General features: G+C 43.2%; 1 protein-coding gene across 3 annotated transcripts in view; it reads right to left on the bottom strand.

The window, feature by feature from the left end:
- FYCO1 (FYVE and coiled-coil domain autophagy adaptor 1) overlaps positions 1 to 20822 on the bottom strand; it is a 58523-nt gene that overhangs the window by 29916 nt on the left and 7785 nt on the right. For all 3 annotated transcript variants that reach the window (XM_081881842.1, XM_081881844.1, XM_081881843.1), the window contains exons 5-11: positions 13284 to 13390; positions 11281 to 11424; positions 8907 to 9000; positions 5048 to 7678; positions 3815 to 3907; positions 2498 to 2616; positions 164 to 331 (exon numbers count right to left, since the gene is read on the bottom strand). In XM_081881842.1, coding sequence (XP_081737968.1) covers positions 164 to 331; positions 2498 to 2616; positions 3815 to 3907; positions 5048 to 7678; positions 8907 to 9000; positions 11281 to 11424; positions 13284 to 13390 — 3356 coding nt within the window. The remainder of the gene's footprint in view (positions 1 to 163; positions 332 to 2497; positions 2617 to 3814; positions 3908 to 5047; positions 7679 to 8906; positions 9001 to 11280; positions 11425 to 13283; positions 13391 to 20822) is intronic.

Genomic DNA, 20822 nt, shown 5'->3' with positions numbered 1-20822 from the left:
TAAGGAGTAAACCCAACTGAGCTTAGTAGGAGTTACTTCTGATTTTGCTTGTTTAGGCTTACACTATAATTTTTTTCTTTAGTTCTGCTGCAGAACATGCCAGGGATCAAAAGACAAGGTTTTTCTGTCCAGGTTAGAAATATTTAACGATAAAGCTACCAACCTGAGAAGTTCAATTAACCGTTCTTCAAGGAACTGCTTTGTTCTTGTTAGGTCATCGAGTTCAGCCAGTAATTTCCTTTCGTTGCTTTCTTGGTCTGCTCTCGTCTTGCTGAGTTTCTCGCAGTAGTCTTGAATTTGCTCATTTGCTTTGTTGACTTCCATTTGAGCCCTTAAATATATATATATCTATAATCTTTAACCATTCCTGACCTCAGTCATACCTAAATTAGTACTATGATTAATGTCTTTCCCACATAGCACAGCTATATCACAACACTGTTTCTAGTTTTCCTTCATTCTCAAGCGCATATAATGAATCATTAGAACCATGGCAGGTTTTCAAAATAATAATAATGCTAGCCGTGGAGGAGAGAGCTTTTTTCATCTGGGGGGAAAAAAATGTAATTTTCATATATTAGACTTTTTAGATCTGGAGTCTTATTCTTTGTGCTGCAAACCCCAGCTGTTGCTGTGCTGAGGTCTCCTGAAACACCAACAGCCAGCTGTTTGTTGGTGTTTTTGGAGAGCCCTGCATTGCATTTTGGAGTCCTGACAATCAGCAGATAGGTGGGCCTCAAAGTGCTATGACATCAGGTGTAGGGCAGGTGAGTGTGGCTTGACCAAAATGGCCTGGTGGGCCAAATGGAAATGTCTGGTGGACCTAATTGGGCCCATGGGTCGGAGGTTGCCCACCCATGCTGAAAGATAAATCGGTATTACCATACTTTTCTGTGTACAGTGGTACCTCGGGTTAAGTACTTAATTCATTCCGGAGGTCCGTTCTTAACCTGAAACTGTTCTTAACCTGAAGCATCATTTTAGCTAATGGGGCCTCCTGCTGCCACCGCTGCGCGATTTCTGTTCTTATCCTGAAGCAAAGTTCTTAACCTGAAGCACTATTTCTGGGTTAGCGGAGTGTATAACCTGAAGCGTATGTAACCTGAAGCGTATGTAACCCGAGGTACCACTGTATTAGACAATGTATAGATGGTATATCACACCAGTGAAATTAGCTAAAATGTATAAGACAAATAATTAATGTTGGAAATGTAAAGAAAAAGAAGGAACATTTTATCATATGTGGTGGGAATGTAAAAAAGTAAAGAACTTCTGGGAAATTATATATAATGAGATGAAAAAGATGTTGAAATATACATTAAAAAAAACCCAGAAGCATATTTACTTGCTATTATAGGTTAGGACATTAACAGGCAAGATGTTAAATTGTTTTTATATGCAACAACTGCGGCAAGAGTATTATTAGCCCAGAAATGGAAACAAGAAGAAATTCCGACAAAAGAAGAATGGCAGATGAAATTAATGGATTAGGCAGAATTGGACAAAACGACAGGAAGGATTCGAAACCTGCGGGGCCAGAGATTTACAGAAGATTGGAAGAAGTATATGAATTACTTGAAGAGAAACTGTAATCAACAAATTACACTAGTAGGACTACAAGAAGTTTTGTAAGGAGAAATACACAAAGTGTTACAAAGTAGAAAAAGATAGAGATATTGGTTATGAGTTTGAAATGTAATAGGGAAGATAAGAAATGCATACTGAGAGATTAGATTGGAAAATTTTCAGACAGGATTGATGGAAGTCAAAAATTTGAATAAGATGTAAAAGGATGTTTATTTACTGTTGAAAATGATATGTTTAAAAAAAACTAATAAAATCTATATATATAAAAAAAGACAAGGTTTTTTTAACTGTAAAAGAAGGATAAAAATTGGGGGTGGGTAGTCTTATACACGGATAGTGATTTTTCTGGTGCTGGCGATTGGTTGCAGGCACGAGCCATAGCTTGTCAGCTGTGATTGGTTGGGAGAATGGAGTCTGCTGCGAGTGCTGCAATGGATTGGCTAGCGCTGCGGCAGTTGGGCGTGCGAATGCTGGCTGCTTTCAGCTTGCCAGCAGACGCTCTGTTGCTTCTTCTGCACATTTGGTAGCGTTTATCAGCCGGGTGAGTGTTTTTTGGCATCCCTCCCGCAAATACCTCAAAAATTGTGGGCATTCCTCCCCAAAAAGCTCAACAACTCTTGGCGGTCTCACCCCACTTTCTAAAATTGTAGCCCCCCAAAATAGGGATTGTGTTATACGGGGGGGGGGGAGGTGTTATGCACAGAAAAATACGGTAATATCCTCCCATACTGATGAGGTTAAGCAATAGCAGCTTGCCTAAGGCCACTGAGCGAGTTCAGGGCAAAAAGATTTAACAGAGAACTTTCTGATTTGTAGCTTAGCCTCCTATTGGTCACTACGCTACATCAGCTCTCTGTGCAAGATTTAAAACTTTTTATATAAAAAACAACAGGATAAACAAAGTTTCCACCTTCTTAGGTCTTCTTTAAGCTGTGTCACCTCCTCATCTCTTTTTTGCTGGGCTGCTTTGTACTCTGTCACCTGATCCATGGCCAGGTCCAATTCCGTGCACAGATCTCTTTTCACAGCCTAGGAAGATGATTTTTAAAAAGGTAAATAACAAAGAGATGTATAGAAGGCTTTTCAGATTCCATTCAAAATCTTTAATAAATTTGCTAACTGAGATCTGCATGGATGTGGTTGCAGGGTATATTCAAAGTGTTAAGCTTTTGTTATCACCAAAGCCTTGTAGAGTTTCTAAGTAACAATTTTCCTGTATTCCCCAAATGGCTAGCAAAAGCTATATCTAAGTAAGAACAGCTCAGTAACCACCAACAGTGGAAGTAGAGATGCTGTGTAATACAAGGGCTATAGGTAGAACGCAAACTAATGGACACCCTATGACAGAGCAACATGTTTTTACAAGTTTTTTAAAAGAATTGTTATAGTTTTATGAACTGATAAAGCAATTTTAAAAATACATTCAACACAATACAATGGTACCTCTGGATACGAATGGGATCCGTTCCAGAGCCCCGTTCGCATCCTGAAGTAAACGAAACCCGCATCTGCGCGTCCGCAGGTCACGATTCGCCACTTCTGCGCATGCACGTGATGTCATTTTGACCGTCTGAGCATGTGTGAGAGGCAAAACCCAGAAGTAACACGATGGTTACTTCCAAGTCGCTGCGGAGCGCAACCGGAAAGCGCTTAACCTGAAGCAACTTCAACCCGAGGTATGACTGTATAAAACAATAAAAACTATAACAATTCTTTAAAAAAAACACTTGTAAAAACGTGCTTTTTGCCCCTTTAGCTGCAATCAAGTGTACAAAAAGAGTCAAAACACAATTAAAACACAAAACTAAAACTCAATGGGTTGAGTTTGGAATGGCTATATTTGTGCTGCAGTCTCTGATTTTCCAGTGTTTGGGCTCCTGTTTCAGCCAGAGGGCAAAAGGAAATCAGCTGGACACCTGGGGTAATGGCAGGGTGATGATGTTACAGGATGATCTATATGCCTAAGGAGATGATATGCCGAGTTCTATGCAGCTTGAAACCAGGGTTCAAGGGCATATTATTTGTTTTTTAAAAATATGTATGCAAGCACAGAACATGCTGGCTTGCATCTCTGTATCTTGGCCGTAGTTTCACCCTACCCACTTTTGCTGTATTCAGGTTCCTGTCTGTTAAGTGTCAGTGCATATTCACAATTGAAGCACACTGTCAGCCTCAGAGACAGAGTTGCTTCCGTGAGTTTCTTATTTCAATCAGATCATGGACCAACCTGCAGTTCTTTGAGTGCTTCCTTTGCGACATGTGCTTGCTGGCTTTGCTCTTCAACTTCCCCCTTTAATTTTTCGCAGTCTTCACTGAGAGCCTGGCAGGACCCATAAAACACACATCAGCGTTGATTATTATTACTATTATTTTTAAAGAGAAGTTATCCGTTTGTCAAAACAAAGAGTTACACGGTTCCTCCCCTTCTTAAAGCCACATGCTTTAATAAATCTGAGGTTAACTATCACCCTTTTTAAGTATTCAAAAGAATGTGTGTGTGTGTTTTAGAGGGGGTGTCAAACTGAGCTTCTAAGGATGCTCTGCTAAATATGCTTTGATACACAGGTCGCGATCAGGAACACTGAGAAGACAAGGATTGATAATGGGGGAGGCGTTTAGACAGATTCAGCCAAAACATGTTGTGAAGTCCTTTTCCAGGCCTTCATGCTAAATGTGCAGAAACCAGGAGTGGAGGTGGTGGGGCCAATATGCAGGGATACCTGGTGAAAGAAGCATTTCCCCTCACCACTTTTCTACATACCACAGGCCCAGTTGCTGTGCCAGCTTGGAACTGGCACAGGGATTGAGCCCAATCTGCCTACCACCCCAAATTGAACTGCTGTGAGTGGCCAGGCTACAGATGCAGCAGTAGCTCTGCCATTCCATAGAGCCTGGGCGGCGGCAGCAACAAATTTGGATTGCAAGTTTTCAATGCTTTTAATTCATCATTTGAGGAGGATTCTCTTAACCATGACATTATAATACAACCATTAAAGGTAAAGGGACCCCTGACCATTAGGTCCAGTCGTGGCCGACTCTGGGGTTGCGGCGCTCATCTTGCTTTATTGGCCGAGGGAGCCGGCGTACAGCTTCCGGGTCATGTGGCCAGCATGACTAAGCCGCTTCTGGAGAACCAGAGCAGCGCACGGAAACGCCGTTTACCTTCCCGCCAGAGCGGTACCTATTTATCTACTTGCACTTTGATGTGCTTTCGAACTGCTAGGTGGGCAGGAGCAGGGATTGAGCAATGGGAGCTCACCCTGTCATGGGGATTTGAACCGCCGACCTTCTGATTGGCAAGTCCTAGGCTCTGTGGTTTAACCCACAGCGCCACCTGCATCCCAATACAACCATTACACAGGTCTAATCGGAAGTGCTTCTGAAATCAACAGGATGCATTCTCAGGCAAGTGTGTGCAGGGACTTATTTTAGCAACGAGGACTTATTTACGTTAATTTACCTTAAGTTTTGTTTGGTGGTTTATGATTTCTGTGCTCAGTTGAAACTTGACTGCAGACAGCTCCTCTTTGCTGGTCTCTTGCAGCTTCTGGTGATGCTTCTCTGCCATCTCCAGCTGAGTTTGCAGGCTAGGGAGAGCTGCATTGCAAACCCTAGACTCTTCCAGTTTGCTTTCCAACTCTTGTTTCTCCTGAGTGAGTCTTGAGAGATCAAGCTGCAGCTTCTCATGTTCTTTGGTGGCTTTATCCTTGGCAGTTCTGAGTTCCTCCATGAGCTGGGACAGTTTCTCTTCTGCTTCTGCCTTTTCAGATGTCAGACTGCAGATCTGAATGCCAAGCTCAGCCATGTCCGTGTTGGTCCTGTGGAGGAGGTCTTTGATCTCCACGTTTTCTGCATTAACTGCTTCCAAATACTGCTTGGCCTTGGACAGCTCCTCTGTGAGGCTCAGCATGTTCTCCTCCAGCTCCACCTTCTGCTGGGCTTCCTGGTCCCTCTTCTTTTGCAGCACTTCCTCTCGTTGGCGACACTGAAGCATGTCCTTCACGTGCTTTCTGTTGAGGACTTCGCCTTGCTCTTTCAGTTGCTGCGCCAGGGTCTTTTGCTCGCTCAGAACAGCCCTTCCAACATCCAACTCTTCTTGCAGCTTCTGCTGCTCTGCTGCTGCCTGTCGAAGCTTGGCTTGAAGGTCCACCATTTCCTCCTGAAGTCTCAACACCTCTGCCTGGTTGAGACGCAACTGTTCCTCCGAAAGGGCCAGTCTTGAAGCCAGTTCTTTGGCTTCTCTCTCCTGACAAGATGCCTGTTCCAACTGGGCATTCTCCACAGAAGCCTTCTCAGAAACAAGGGACTCAATCACCTTTGTCTGATGGAGGCAGGTTTTTTCTGCTTTTGCCTTTTCTGCCTCCAGGGCTTCCACCTTTTTCCTGCACCTCTCCGACTGTCCTTGTAGCTCCTTGCACTGGCTCTCCAAGTCTTGTAATGCTTCCTCTTTCTCTTTGAGCTGCAACTTCAGAGATCCTTCATATTCCCTTGAGGAGGACAGGCTCTTTTCCACCTGCAGGCCATGCTCTTTGGTGCTCTGGAGCTCTGTTTGCAGCGCAGTTAAGGACTCTTTGGCAGCTTCTTCACTTTTTTTCAGTTCTTGGTAATCAGCCTGCAGGGCATCCAGCTTTTCTCCCAGAACTTGGTTTTGCCTTGTGGCATTCTGCAGGTTTTCATCCAGCAGCTTGTTCTGTCCCCGGAGTTTCTTCTCCTTTTCATCCACGGACACCACAGAATCTTCAATCTGGCTTTGGAGCTGTTTCTCGGAGGCTCTCAGTCTGGCAACCTCAGCCTCCAGAGAAGATTGAGAAGCATCCAACTCTCTTTGCTTCACTTCTAGCTTCTGATTGGTTTGCTGCAGCTTTGCATTCTGAGACTTGAGCTTCTCGTTTCCTTCAGAGATCATTCTCAGTGAGGAGCTTTGTTCAGTGGCCTGTTCCTCCATTCTTTCTATTGTTTTTCTGAGATGCTCTCTTTCAGAAATAAGTTCTCTCTTTTGCTCTTCTAAGCTCTTCACTGTTTGACTTAGTTTTGAAAGCTGAATTTCCCTAAGTCCAAGTTGCTCCATCGTGTTTTTTACTTTTTCTTCCATTGTTGTTTTTGTAAGCGTGACCAAACTCTCAAGTTTTGTCTTCTCTTTCTTTTCCTCTTCAAGGCTTTTTTCCAAGGATTTTATGGAATCCAACAAACCTTTCAACTGGATTTGAAGATCAGCCACCTCATTGCCCTTTGCTGTTAATGCCTTCTGAAGGTCCGCCATTTTAGTTGCCATAGTTTCCAGATCACCACAAAGTTTTTCAGATTCTTCCTTGCAGTTGACAGTGAGGTTCGTCAGTTTTGATTCAAACTCTTTCTGTGCCTCCTCCTTTAACTGGAGTTGCTCTTCTGCGATCTTAAGCAGAGAAAGGTGTTTATTATTTAACTCCTCAGCATTGGCCTTTGCCTCTTCCGCTTCATTAAGCTTCTTCAGCAAATCCTCAATCTTCAGTGCAGACTCAAACTGACTGGTGGCTTGTTGTGCCTTTTCATTCATTAGAGCATTGGCTTTGGCAACAAGCTCTTCATTCTTCTGCTCTCCTGACTGCAATTTGGCCAGAAGCTCACTGATGTGGACATCCTTCGTGGACACCAAAGCCCTTGCAGCTTCCAGCTCTTGGTTCGAGAGAAGAAGCTTTGAGTCAGAATCCTTTTTCCCAGACTCCAGTTCCTCCAGCCTTGCACAGTATTCTTTTTGCTTCTCAACTGCATTCAGTTCTAATGTCTGCAGGCACTTCTGCAGGTCCTGAATGGTGTCCTGAGTGCAGTGGGAGATCTCACGCTGTTTCTCCACCTCTCCCAGCATTTTCGTTAGCCTGGAGTTCTCCTCGCTGATATTCCTGCTCTTCTCTCTTTCTGTTTGCGCTTGCTGCTTCTCAAAGCTGATGGCCGCCTGGAGCTCCTGGTTTTCCTTTTCTAGATGCTGGATCCGATCCTGCAGTTCTTTCTGCCGCAGTTCTGCCTGGTCCAGCTCCACATGTAGCTCATCAAGGCCCTCAAGAGGCTCAGCAGTTAAAAAGCTATTCCCATTGGGGCTGGAGGGGATCTCTTGGGTCTAAGAAAATCAGAAGAAAAATGGTTTTAGTTAGAAGAAGAGATGCCTCTTTGGTATATATAGTATATTCAGCATTTGGAATCCACCTCAGATTAGTATGAAGAAGCCTCTGGCTGGGAAATCATCACAATATACAATTAAACCGAAACAGTAGGGCTATTATATGCATCAAGTTACAATGGCATGCAGCTAAATGAGGAACACAGAGTGAGTTCCTCTCAGGTGACCAATTAGAAAAATAACATCAAGTGGATTCTACCATAATTTCCCCTTCGTATGTTCAGTCTAATGGTAAGGGGTCATTACACATAAGGAAGACTAACAGTAGCCCTATTGCTGCTCTTATAAGGAAATGTTGCTGTGGCGTTTGCCTCCTAGGTGGGTCATAAGGAAAGGGTTAAATGAGTGTGATGTGATTGGGGAGGGAGAAACTGATAGGAGGAGTTAGAGTTAGAGTCAGTGTTGTGTGGAAGTAAGTTGAGAGTTGGGGAGTTGGAGAAGGAAGAGGGAGGATAAGTCTGTGGGTTAGTCGAGTTGTGTTGTGTTGTGTGGGAGTGAGAGCAATTGTTAGGTGGAGTCAGATAGTTACAGTGGTACCTTGCAAGACGAAAAACTCGCAAGACGAAAGAGTTTTTTGTTTTTTGAGTTGCTTCGCAAGACGAATTTCCCTATGGGCTTGCTTCGCAAGACGAAAACGTCTTGCAAGTTACAGTTCAGAGAACAAAAGGATGGAAGGGGCTCCGCCTGGTGGCTTTTGCGTAAAACTGCAAATTGTGGAAATAAATCATGACGGGGAGTCAAGGTTCTAGTTTATGAATGAATACTGCCTCAATGCATTCCTATGGGAATCCGTGCTTCGCAAGACGAAAAATTCGCTAGACGAAAAAACTCGCGGAACGAATTAATTTCGTCTTGCGAGGCACCACTGTAGTTGGGATAATCAGTTTGAAGTTGTTAGGGATGTATAGGACATTAAAGGAACTAAGATTTAAGTAACTGACAAGAAAAAATAACGGAAACCATAAACTTGTTCATGCCTGTAAAAATAAACTTGATTATTTGTTACTGTTAACAACTGTCTGGACTCCGTGTGTACCCAAGGGAAATGGGTTGGTAGCAGCGAAGAGGCAATCACAGTGGTGGCACAGGGATCAATAGACCATCAAACGTCCGGGGACCCTGTGTGATTGCCACAGTTGCACATGCAGTCATTTGTCAATATAATTACCTGCAAATAGCTGCTCACCAAACTACTCATGCTTGAAGTGCGGCTGGGAGGTCTCCACTGGTAAGCTGAGGAGCCAAATGAAGGCAATGTTCTCCTGCAAATGGAAGAGGGTTTTAATTATTTTAGAAAGTAAGAAACCACCACCGCCACCATGCACATATTTTGAACAGCTTCCTCTCTGAAATTATCTACTAAAAGCGCATTCCTCCGTTTGCTCTGGCTTGGCATTATTACCCCCCGTTACAATGTGAGGTGCTGCTTTCTGCCTAGCAGCACCATACATGGACCTTCTTCCCCTCTGTTCCAACAAAACAAGAAAACTTCCTGGACTACACCATGAAAGCATCAAAGTTGTACATAAAATAATGGAACAGAGAGGGGATGACCCTCAAATTTCTACAAAAGCTGAGCCTGAATGCTCTTTTGAAGCAGTGTAATAATTTGCATTTGCGCTGCTGGTTGCAAACTGCTGGGGAAATCAGAGTTTACATTATAATTTATCCTATTTTTGTGGTGAGGTTTTAAATTGAAGTCCTTGGTGTATAGGGGCATAGAAACGGATGGTAGATATTGATAAGGGTTCATCCCAAAGGTGCAGATTCCTTTGTGATCGACTATTTGAAGGCCTTGTGCCAATGGTGGGTGGAAATGTAGGAAAAGGTAGGCAGGGCAACGGCTACATTCTGGCCAAGTGAAAGTCAGCAGTTTCTATACACACGCTCTGCCATCCAGGAGTTCAAGGACACAGCCCAGGCAGGCAAAAGCACTTGAGGAGGGAAGAGAGCAGGGCCAGTGATTACTGTGGCCTGGAGATAGCTCCAAGGGCTGAACTGAGTGGCCTGGAGAGTCACATTCAACCTGCAGACCAGAGGTTCCCATCCCTGATATAGATAAATAAGATGCAATGTGTTGTATGTGGGGCTGCCTTTGAAGACATCTTGGAAACTGCAGCTGCTGCACAATTCAGCAGCCAGGGCTTTTCCAGTGGTGGCTCCCCATTTATGGAATGCTTTCCCAGGGAGGCATGCCTAGAATCATCATTCTCTGCTTTGAGGCACCATGTAAAAACATTCTTGGTCTTCCAGGCTTTTGCATATTAATCTCCCGTTTTTCTTTTAGAGGGGTTAAGTTGGATCTGCTCTTTTTCCTTTTTTAGGTGATTTTATTCTTGCACTTCTTAAATGTTAATAATGATGCTGGTGACGATGCTGTTCCAACTTGCAGGACAATACAATTGATAGAACATCAATTATACCCCATGTACACAGAGCTATTTACAATGCTTATGAACTATGACCATACACTGCAAATGGCAACGAAGAGGGACATGTTATCTCTTCCACTGGATAAAATAAATTAACACCATCATAATGAAGCTTGAACAGATTTGCTATCTATTAATAAAAGGGAAAAAATGATGGGAAAAATGTGTTGTGCCCTTTATTTCCATTAAGAGGAACTTATTCACTGCCCAGGAAGCCCCTCAGAATTAATGCACCTCTTATTCAATTGTCGCAAGTCAGATGACATAAGCAGAAGATGCTATCTCGCTGCAAGAGCTGGATGCAACACACCAAGTTGTATAAATTCATAACCATGATTAAAAAGAGTATCATTAGGTCTAGAAGCAAATCTATTTTCTGCTGTCCTTCTGGTGGTCTCACCTGACATGACACATTAGAAGGACTTCATAGAACATTGGTGGGGTGGCAGGGGGATCAGTATAATAACCACAGTGAAGTTTCATCTGACCCACGAATCAAATACTGAAGTTTTAATATATTCTGAAGTCCCCAAATGTTTTATTAAAGCTGTCAGATGGCAATGGTGGTTGCTCGTGAGTAACCAGGCAGGACTCTGTCTTTTACAGGTTTTATTTTGGTGCAAAACTATTTACAGTGCAGAACCACAAGTTCATGTCTGCCTCAATCGCTAGCAGAATCCGGGAGTGGTTCCTTCTGAGTCCTCCCCCAACATAAGAGCTTAGTCACCCCCAGCCGTTTCACCCCTCTGCGCAAGGTGGGCGACGGAAGAGGCGTGTTTCCCTCCTGGCCAGCTTGGCCAGGAGCGGTGCTGAGGCTCCCAGAAGTATCCTCTAGCCCTTTCCCCTCCTTTACCCTGGAGGTGTGGCTTTCCCCACCCTCAGACTGACGAGGGATGGCGCTGGGGCTCCCAGCAGCATCCTCTTGTCCCTTCCCCTCTTCCCCACTGGAGGCATGGCTTTCTCCACCACAGGAAGAGGAACTGCTTCGCAAGATTTTCGGAGGTTCCCTGTATCTCAACGGCCCCTCCCTTCCCTGTTCCGATGGCAGTCCCCTGACAAAAGCATACAAAGTATAGAAATGTTTCCACCTTAGCAGCTGGTTTGTATTACCTGGCAAACGTGGGCCATGCTGAGTCTAAGTCATAGCCTCTAGACACCAGATCAAATTGAACCTCTGTGAGTTCGTAGAGGTGACCGACAATATCAGAGCTCATTTTTGAATTCAGGAAGGGACTTCTTGCATAGTACCAGTCACTAAAGAAACAAGGATTACAGTAAGTAAGCAAAAAGCTCATATTGATAATCGTCAGCAAGTTGCAAGAGAATATAAGGACTACTGCATTGCTGATTATGTATTTCCCCAAAATGCTGCGTGGTTCCATTTTCATCGCAGCTGTTCTACCACAAATGAAAGAGCTGCTCCACAGGGAATCCTTGCATGAGTACACAGCATACAATTCTACAAAACGAATTGAAACTAAGTCCCAGTGAAAAGGATGGTGGACACTTCAGGTGAAATCCTAACTTCTCCCTCCACTCTGTAGAGCAGAGGGGTCACGGCTGCATCTGTAACCCTTGCATTCATGGCAGAAGGGGCAGGAGCAGTATGATCGGTCCTGGATCGCACAATAGCAGTGAGACTGCCTCAGGACCAGCTGATCCTGGCCTGGCTCAACCCCGCCCCATCCTTGGAATGTTATGTTTTGCAGCTTTCTATTGGCTCTCACTGACAAGGATCCCACCAGCATCACCCTCCTGTACACCTGGAAGCTGGCAGGAGATCAACCAAGCCAGGACCCATCACAGGCTTAATGGAAGACATTTAGACTGTATGCAGCACACTTGCTTGCACGCCCCACATATTTCACACATTGTGTTTACTTCATTCCCCTGGGTGACATTTAGGGAACACAGAGACAGTCTTTTCCCCTTGCATCCCGCAACAATATTTGAGAGATATCAATATTCTTTTCAGTATTGACATCTTTAGTTACTAGGGGCTATAAAAATGTAACCGCAACAGATGTTTTGAAGGACATTTCACCGTTGCAAAGTAACAGTGAATGTGTCCAAGATCAGCTCTTTAAAACTAGATGCAAATTTTACTCCCCACCCCCATTAAGAAATACCTCCCCAACGACAAGCTCACACCAATAAAGATGCCCCTGTGAGATATGAAATCAACTAACAACTCTCAGTCAATTAACTGGCTAGTTAGAGTCATCAATTTAAACTGGGAAGCACGTTAAAAAACAAACAAACGAATTGTTAACTGGTCTTAATGTCACTTATAAGATGGTGCCCACTTACTGCAATACATCACCAAAAAAGGGACACCCCTTTTAGTGTGAAAGTATTGTTCTGTATGCAAATTAAATAAATTAATCAGAGTGAAGCTCAGATTTTTTTTAAAGCAGGAGACAGTTCTATAATGGATTGCGTCATGAGGTTTGTTTACTTTTGCAAGTTGTGATGATGGCCAGCAGCTTAAATAGCTCTAAAGGGTGGGGGCGGTAGACAAATACATGAAGGTCTAAGCTATCAATGCCTATTTGTCATGACAGCTGCACACTCCCTCTAGCATCAGAGGCAGCATACCTCTGAACACCAATCGCTGAGGGCTACAGGCATGTGGCTCCACCACTGGGGGGGACACAGAACCCTGGACTAGATAGGGGGTTAGATCCAGAAGGGCTTGTGTTATGTTAGAGACAATTTCGTCTAGTTCACGATGGCTTCATCGTGCACCTGACGTAATAGGTGTTGGCCTCCAAAGTTTGTAGCATTTTAAAAAGACTTTATGTCCTTTTCTAAAGCAGGCTTTCAGAGGAATAAGTCATTCTCACATCTGTAATCACTGCTACAATAAAACGGATAACAAATGATTTTCTCAAAAGTCCCTGGCCACCGGCCAATTAAAACCACACACTTGGTGGTTCCTGTTAAAGGTTCACCACTTCCCATTCCCACCGTTGCAATTCCCATTTCCTCTTTTCATCTTCTCGGTTTTCTTAGCAGAATGCAAAGCTACTAATAGAGACAGTTGTTATAAAACCGCTGTAACATTTGGTACATATCCTATAAATAGTGAACAAAACAACAGCAACATTTACCTTGTTACTTTGGTATTCATAAAACACTGCTGCAAAGTGTCTGCAAGCCTTTGGTGCACTAAGGAGTAACGGAGAAATGCCCTGCCCTTACCAAGGGATGTTCTCAGCTGGGGGTGGAAAAGAAAATCACAGAAAAAAGTGATTATTATTTCATAATGATCAGTAATAATAATACAGTAATAAAAATAATAATAAAAATTTATTTGTACCCTGCCCTCCGCAGCCGGAGCTAGGCTCAGAGCGGCTAACATTATATAAATAATACAATATACATAAAAACAAGCAATCAATCAATTAAAAATGCACCCCAAAATTAATTCAAACAAATTAAAGTTAAAGTTAAAACTGGACAAATGGCAATCCTCAGGTTAAAATTGCAAGTGGTTAATATTTGCCAGGACCAACTGTTTCCACTGATATTATAAGGACCTATGAGTGGATTCCTTTGCACTTGTTCTTATACAAAGAGAAAATGAAATAAAAAAATTCCTTCCAGTAGCACCTTAAAGACCAACTGAGTTAGTTCTAGGTATGAGCTTTCGTGTGCATGCACACTTCTTCAGTCAGACTGAACCCTGACCAAAGGCCTGGTGGAACAGCTCAGTCTTGCAGGCCCTGTGGAAGGATGTCAAATCTCGCATGGTCCTGGTCTCTTGTGAGAGAGCGTTACACCAGGCCAGGGCCACATTCTACCCAGCAAGTGTTTAGCATTAAAAACCAGAAGTCAGCAAGGTAATCTCTAGTCTTACATTGATGGGGCTGGAGTTGTTAGACAATCACGAACCTAGGTTCTTATTTTTTTGCAAGCAAGTGGGGAGCTTGCCTGAAGTCTAGACCACACCAACATTGTCAAAACCTAACTGAGAAGAGAAAGCACTGGGGTCTCAAATGAAAATTCAGCCTTCAGCCTTCTCAGAATATTGAAAAGGTTCTCTCTCACCTCCCCCTGCAACTTAATCCTTGGAGAAGATGGATGAAAATGTTATCTGTAGAAATCATGGTACTTTCACACTTCGCCATTCTCCACACAGATCATATCTAAACACCTCTGCATTTTACTCAAGAAGGTCAGGGGAAACATTAGTCACCCATTTCCATGCAGTTCTCCCTTTGCCATTGAAGTGGGAGACTCTAGTGAAGCTGGGGGTGGTTTTCAAGAGCTATTGGGCCAGATTCAACTAAACAGCCATGGGAGCAGGATCCAGCACAAAGAGTCCAACTAGTGCAGCGGGGGCCACCACAGAAAAGGCCCATTCTTGTGCTGTGGCCCTTTGGACATCTCACCGAGGAGGCAAACAATGAAGGGCCTCAGATAATTATCACAGAATTTGTGTTGGTTCATATTGGGAGAGGCGGTCCTTGAAGTATTGGAAACATGCATTTTACAAATTTTGCTGCATTAAATGTGCATCCTGTAGTTGACCTCCTTCGTAATGTTTTATTTTGAAATCTTAAGATAAAATTTTAGTTTCCTGTTAATTATTGTTGCTCTGAATTTATATTTTATATTTGACTTTCCTCAGTAGTGTTCTATTTTGATTGTTTTATTTGATGTTTGAATGTGTTGTAAACCACTCTTGAGATTTTTTTCCTTAGAAATATAAAGTAGTATAGAAATGAAATTAATAATAATAATAATAATAATAATAATAATAGATTCTTCTAAATACTATGCTCCTCTAGCTCAACATGTTTAACCCTTCTAAACGTGATTTCACCATGATATTCATCTACTGGACATTGCAACTCCTATTTGTATAAATGAAATCAAAGATTTACTAGCAGACTTAGTAAACCTATCGCAAACCCCTTTAGAAGCATCCTGTAATCTAATCTATCAATTAACAGCAAGTGGCTGTGGGTGACTCTCCATAGACTTGCCACTTATTCTTGCTATCCTTCTCAAATGGCAAAGATGGAGGAACTTTTAAGCTGAAACAAAAGAGTAGCCTAGCTCTCAAAAAAACAAAGATAATGGCCACTGGTCCCATCACCTCCTGGCAAATAGAAGGGAAAGAAATGGAGGCAGTGAGAGATTTTACTGTTTTGGGCTCCATGATCACTGCAGATGGTGACAGCAGTCACGAAATTAAGAGACACCTGCTCCTTGGGAGAAAGGCGATGGCAAACCTAGACAGCATCTTAAAAAGCAGACATCACCTTGCCAACAAAGGTCTGTATAGTTAAATCCATGGTTTTCCCAGTAGTGATGTATGGAAGTGAGTGCTGGACCATCAAGAAGGCTGGTCGCCGAAGAATTGATGCTTTTGAATTATGGTGCTGGAGGAGACTCTTGAGAGTCCCATGGACTGCAAGAAGATCAAACGTATCCATTCTTAAGGAAATCAGCCCTGAGTGCTCACTGGAAGGACAGATCGTGAAGCTGAGGCTCCAGTACTTTGGCCACCTCATGAGAAGAGAAGACTCCCTGGAAAAGACCCTGATGTTGGAAAAGATGGAGGGCAGAAAAGGAGAAGGGGATGACAGAGGATGAGATGGTTGGACAGTGTTTTCGAAGCTATAAACATGAGCCTGACCAAACTGTGGGAGGCAGTGGAAGACAGGAGTGCCTGGCGTGCTCTGGTCCATGGGGTCACAAAGAGTCGGACACGACTAAACAACTAAACAACAACAAGCTCTGGTAGGCTTCAAGCCTGAAGAACAGAATAGAAATCTACTAACTAATATGGGTTGGGTGTATAATGCCACTTACAGGCCTAAGCACTGAGTTTGAAAAAAAACTTAATGAAGGTGGGAAGCTGTCAATAAGAATATGGAGAAAGTAAAGCACTGCAGGAGACTGAATGGATGGTTCAAGGCAGATAATTCTCCTTTAATAAGGAAAAAAGAAAGAGTAGGCAAATTCATGAAAGCTTGCTCTACCAAGGGCAGCCACTGCCAACCTTGTGCCCTCCAGATGTTTTGGACAGAGAATCCTGGAATAGATTAATAATCTTTTGTTCTTCATTTAAACTGTAACATCACTATCCCTTGAACTACAATTTGGGGGTCCTCCTCTGTTCCCTCGGCCAATAAAGCGAGATGAGTGCCGCAACCCCAGAATCAGTCACAACTGGACCTAATGGTCAGGGGTCCCTTTACCTTTACCTCTGTTAACGAAACTGCTGTAATGTCCCATTCATTGCAATGTCCTTGCTACCTACTGCCAGGTAAGCCTGCTAGGGGGAGATAAGGACAATCAGCTGTCCTTGAGAAGAGTCAAGCCCAGTAACTATAGCAGCCACCTCTATTTCTCCCCAAATGCTTCTCCCAGTGGTTCTCTGGGGCCCAGCACTGCATTGCAAATGGGCACTTTGTTGGGGGGCAAGACCGAGAGGAATTTGGAGGAAAAGAGAAACCTGCAGCAGTCCAGCCTTAGGCTTCAGCAACGGGGCTTTAAAGGTTATTGAAAAAGCAGGGCCACACACATCAGCATTGCTGGGTGGAAGATCTGATGCCAGGCCAGAAGACCTCATTTAAGACCTCGTAATATCTTTATGGCTGGACCATAAAGAAGGCTGATCGCTGAAGAATTGATGCTTTTGAACTATGGTGCTGGAACTATGGTGCAGTGTTCTCGAAGCTACAAACATGAGTCTGAGCAAACTGCGGGAGGCAGTGCAAGACAGGAGTGCCTGGTGTGCTCTGGTCCATGGGGTCACGAAGAGTCGGACACGACTAAACGACTAAACAACAACAACAACAAATATCTTTTAACATCATTTATATTATATTACTTCCTAAGCAATTACTATCCTGTTGTTATTGTGGGAAATGAGGAGCTAATACAGGAGCTAGTTAGAATACTAGATTTAAACCCTTCCTGTAGGAGTTTTGGTTTAAATCATTCTGATGGAGCCCAATGGTTCGAGGCAGAGTGCTGCTTTGTGAAAAGGGCACTAAGATTTGCTACAGGGCATCCAAATGAAGTTATCCTCCCCCTAGTTGTTTTCAGCTCAAAGAAGAATATAAGGCATTGCTGTTTTGCTCAAAACTGTCACAGCTAACTTTACTCGGAGTCACTGCTTCTAAATGCTTATCTCAAGAATGTTTCAAGAAACTTTTGGCAGCTGGTTTCAGAAGCTCTGTGCTCTTGGATCTCAAGCTCCAAACCATGATATTTTGGCACAGGACTGGGAGGGACATTTTAGACCCATCTTTATGGCCCCAGATGGACTTGCATCTGATGCTGTACTTGCAGGCATACCAAAGTGGAACCATGTTACTATAAAGAGAAGTTATTTCTATAAGCAAATCAGCTTACGACTGGGAAGGCTCTAGGGATATATTGTAGCCCTGTTGAGCTTATTAAACTAAATCACCATTATTGGCTGCCCTTTTTGCTACAAACAAAGCTCTGGGATGATTTCTTCTAGTTAGGAGAATGCAACAATAGTACCCATCTTCAGAAATGGCCAGGTCAATGATCCAGGAAACTTTACATTCCTTATCTTGTTATCTATTATGGGGGCACCATATACTAGGTATGCTGAACTCATTTTTTTTAGTTCAAGAATTTACTCGCTGACTCTCAAGTGGCATTTAGAAAGAACAGCTCAATTCAATATAATTATTTTGGGTTTTATCACGCTGAAAAATATGCAGGGGTCCTTTTTACTGTCTTTGTGGATCAAAAGGCAGCTTCCGAGTTCCATCTCCAGGGTTAAGCTATGGCAGAACCTGGACAACATTTGTGCTAATGATAAAAGACTTTTCTATCTCATGAATGTTTGCATAGTAAGTCTTTTACAGATTAGATGTGGCAATCACGGACAGCTCACCCAGGATATCCTCATGTCAAAGGGAGTTAAGCAAGGCTTCTTAATCTGTTCTTAAATGAACTTGAAAATGTCTTAAATGACCAAAACCAAGCAATAGGAAAGTTTGTATTCTACTTTATATCAATGCTGCTGTTATTTCCACTCCAGACCTGGGATAAGGCAGCTATTGTCTTAAGTTTTCATCTTGTTGCAAGCTCAATTGTCCAAAGATCAGCTAGACAATAAAATATTTTAGTATTTTAAAAGAAGTTTTCGCAGTGTAGTTGGGCATTAAACCACTAAATTATAGAATAGATTAAAATTTCCACTATTTGGGGGTGGTATTCTTGGGCTACACATAACACCCTTGCTTCTTAGGAAGCTTCAGTCAGTCATTCTACTACATTGTTTCTTTTACACCAAAGGGGGTCAGTATATTCCTGAAGCTATTCATTGTCAGTGCTCAGATAGCAGCTGCGTAAAGGAGCTGAGAAGGGAGTGTCATCAAATTGAAAATGCAAGCAAGCTATTTTTTCATGTGTTTCTTTACATATACCAAGTTATATTCTTAGAAGCAGGGCAGTGCCCTTTTGAGAGCTTGGTTAGCAGTCTTAAAGCTTTGGCTTAAGATCTTTAAGATGGTAGCAGGGACGCCTAAGTATTTACCTGAGGATAGCCACTGTAGACAAAGTCTGTTGCCTCAAAAAGCTTGTTGCACTGAACTGCGAAACCCTATTCCCTTCTTCAAATGGGATTTGATTCTGCATTAGCCCCAGTAAATAAAAGCCTCTGGGATGTTTCCTTACAACGCCTTTTGGCTCACTCATGCGCAACCTGCTTCCCTTGCTCCTTGGGTATTTCTTATGCCAGTAGCGGAGCATAAAAATGGTGCATGTGCTGCAGCCTCTCTCGGCCACAGGTCGGGCTTGACCTAGGAGTGGAGCTGCAGCTGGCAGCACTAGGCCACCATGCAAGGAAACTGTCTCTGCAGCTCCCTCATGCAGCTGAGGCAGACTCTAATGATGGAGCCTGTTGTGGAAGCGTCTGATCGCACACCCTCAAAAAAATAAAATACTGTGGTGCCCCGCAAGACGAACGCCTCGCAAGACGGAAAACCCGCTAGACGAAAGGGTTTTCTGTTTTGGAGGACCTTCGCAAAACGAATTTCCCTATGGGCTTGCTTCGCAAGACGAAAATGTACTGCGAGTTCCTGCGGGGTTTTTTTCCCTCCCCCCCCCTTTTCCTAAGCCCTAAGCCGCTTATCAGCTGATCCGCTAAAAGCCGCTAAACCGCTAATAGCGCTAATCCGCCAAGCTGTCAATGGGCTTGCTTCGCAAGACGAAAAAACCGCTATACGAAGAGCCTCACGGAACGGATTAATTTCGTCTTGCGAGGCACCACTGTAAAAGCGCCTGGAGCCATGCCCTCCCAAAGCCCTCCATGCTATGCCACTGTCTTATGATGCTCCTTTTCAAATAGCTGCTTACTTTAAGGCTCTGTATGTAGCCATTAGCCTTTTACTCTGGCCAGATTCAAAGTGTTGCCATCTCAAACGCTTTGCAGTAGATCTGCTGGTGTTCCCCTCTCCTAAGAGAGATGGAATCTGTGTAATGTTTATTTATGTTCTATAATTTCTGTGCTAGAGCTTGTCAGCAAATGTCCGACTTGGCTCGCCAAACGACGAGGAAGGTCATCTTAATTTTATGTTGAATATCTGCTGAGAGAGAAAATCTCATGGGCATCATTGATAGGGGCCAAATTTATATTGGTGGCAATAAGAATAAGGGGACAATTGAGCACCTGAAACTGAAACAATGATTTCCAGGGCCTTACCTGAGGTTATTTGTTAATTTGCACATAACTGAGCTGTTACACTGTTGGGGCAGGGACTCCTTCTGTGGTATTTTGTAAAGCACCAAGCACACAGCTAGCACTATACAAACATTAAGTACCTGCCCCCCTCCCATGTTGACTGTCAGTTGCACCCTTCCATTTTTGCAGACCCTGAAGCTTCCCTAGAACCAATTGCCCTTTATTATTTGGAGACGTTTACTTTTGAACCAAGGACTACAGTGAACACTTCTAAAGAAATGCTCTTTAGTTTGTGTTAATTCTGTTTGAAAGGGCGGGAAAATTCCAACCATTATTATTGACTTAAGGAAGCTCATTATGAGTCGGGGGTAAGGAACCACAAACCCTGGCACCTGATGCAAGTTCAGTGCAGGTGGGAGTACAATAGCAGGATCCAGCCCATCAAAATATATGAGGAAGAAAGACATACAACCCATTGTGTTTCTGTAGCTTGGAAGAAGTGAACAACAAGGGCTGGCTGCCACGTGATCATCTGCTCATTAGAGCACTTCTTAACATCTTTGGGCACATGCTCACAAGGACAAATGTGGGAGGGGGAGATACCACTGTCAGGACTGATCACATGAGGGAAATGAATCTATCATGTGACTTGGCCCTTCCTGGCCTGTAGTCTGAATGAAGGTCAGGAATCTAAAGGGGAGAGGGGTGAAGATACATTTGTTGCACACTATCAAAATGTAGACCATATTTACATTTAAATATATATGTTGATATAACTCTTTGTCATTTTCCCAACTCAAAAGTAGTCAGCCCATATGATTTTATTAACAGCTATGAAAAATGTATTGGGAAGATTCGAAACCAGGAAGATCATTTTCGAAAGACTGGAGTAAATCTGTAAATTATTTAAAAGACCACTGTAAACAGTTAAAATCTTTGGCAGGGACGTAAAGACACTTGTAATGTG

Source organism: Podarcis erhardii (assembly GCF_964252035.2).
Source record: "Podarcis erhardii genome assembly, chromosome: 12".
Lineage (NCBI taxonomy): Eukaryota > Metazoa > Chordata > Lepidosauria > Squamata > Lacertidae > Podarcis > Podarcis erhardii.
This window is presented reverse-complemented; position numbering and strand designations above follow the sequence as displayed.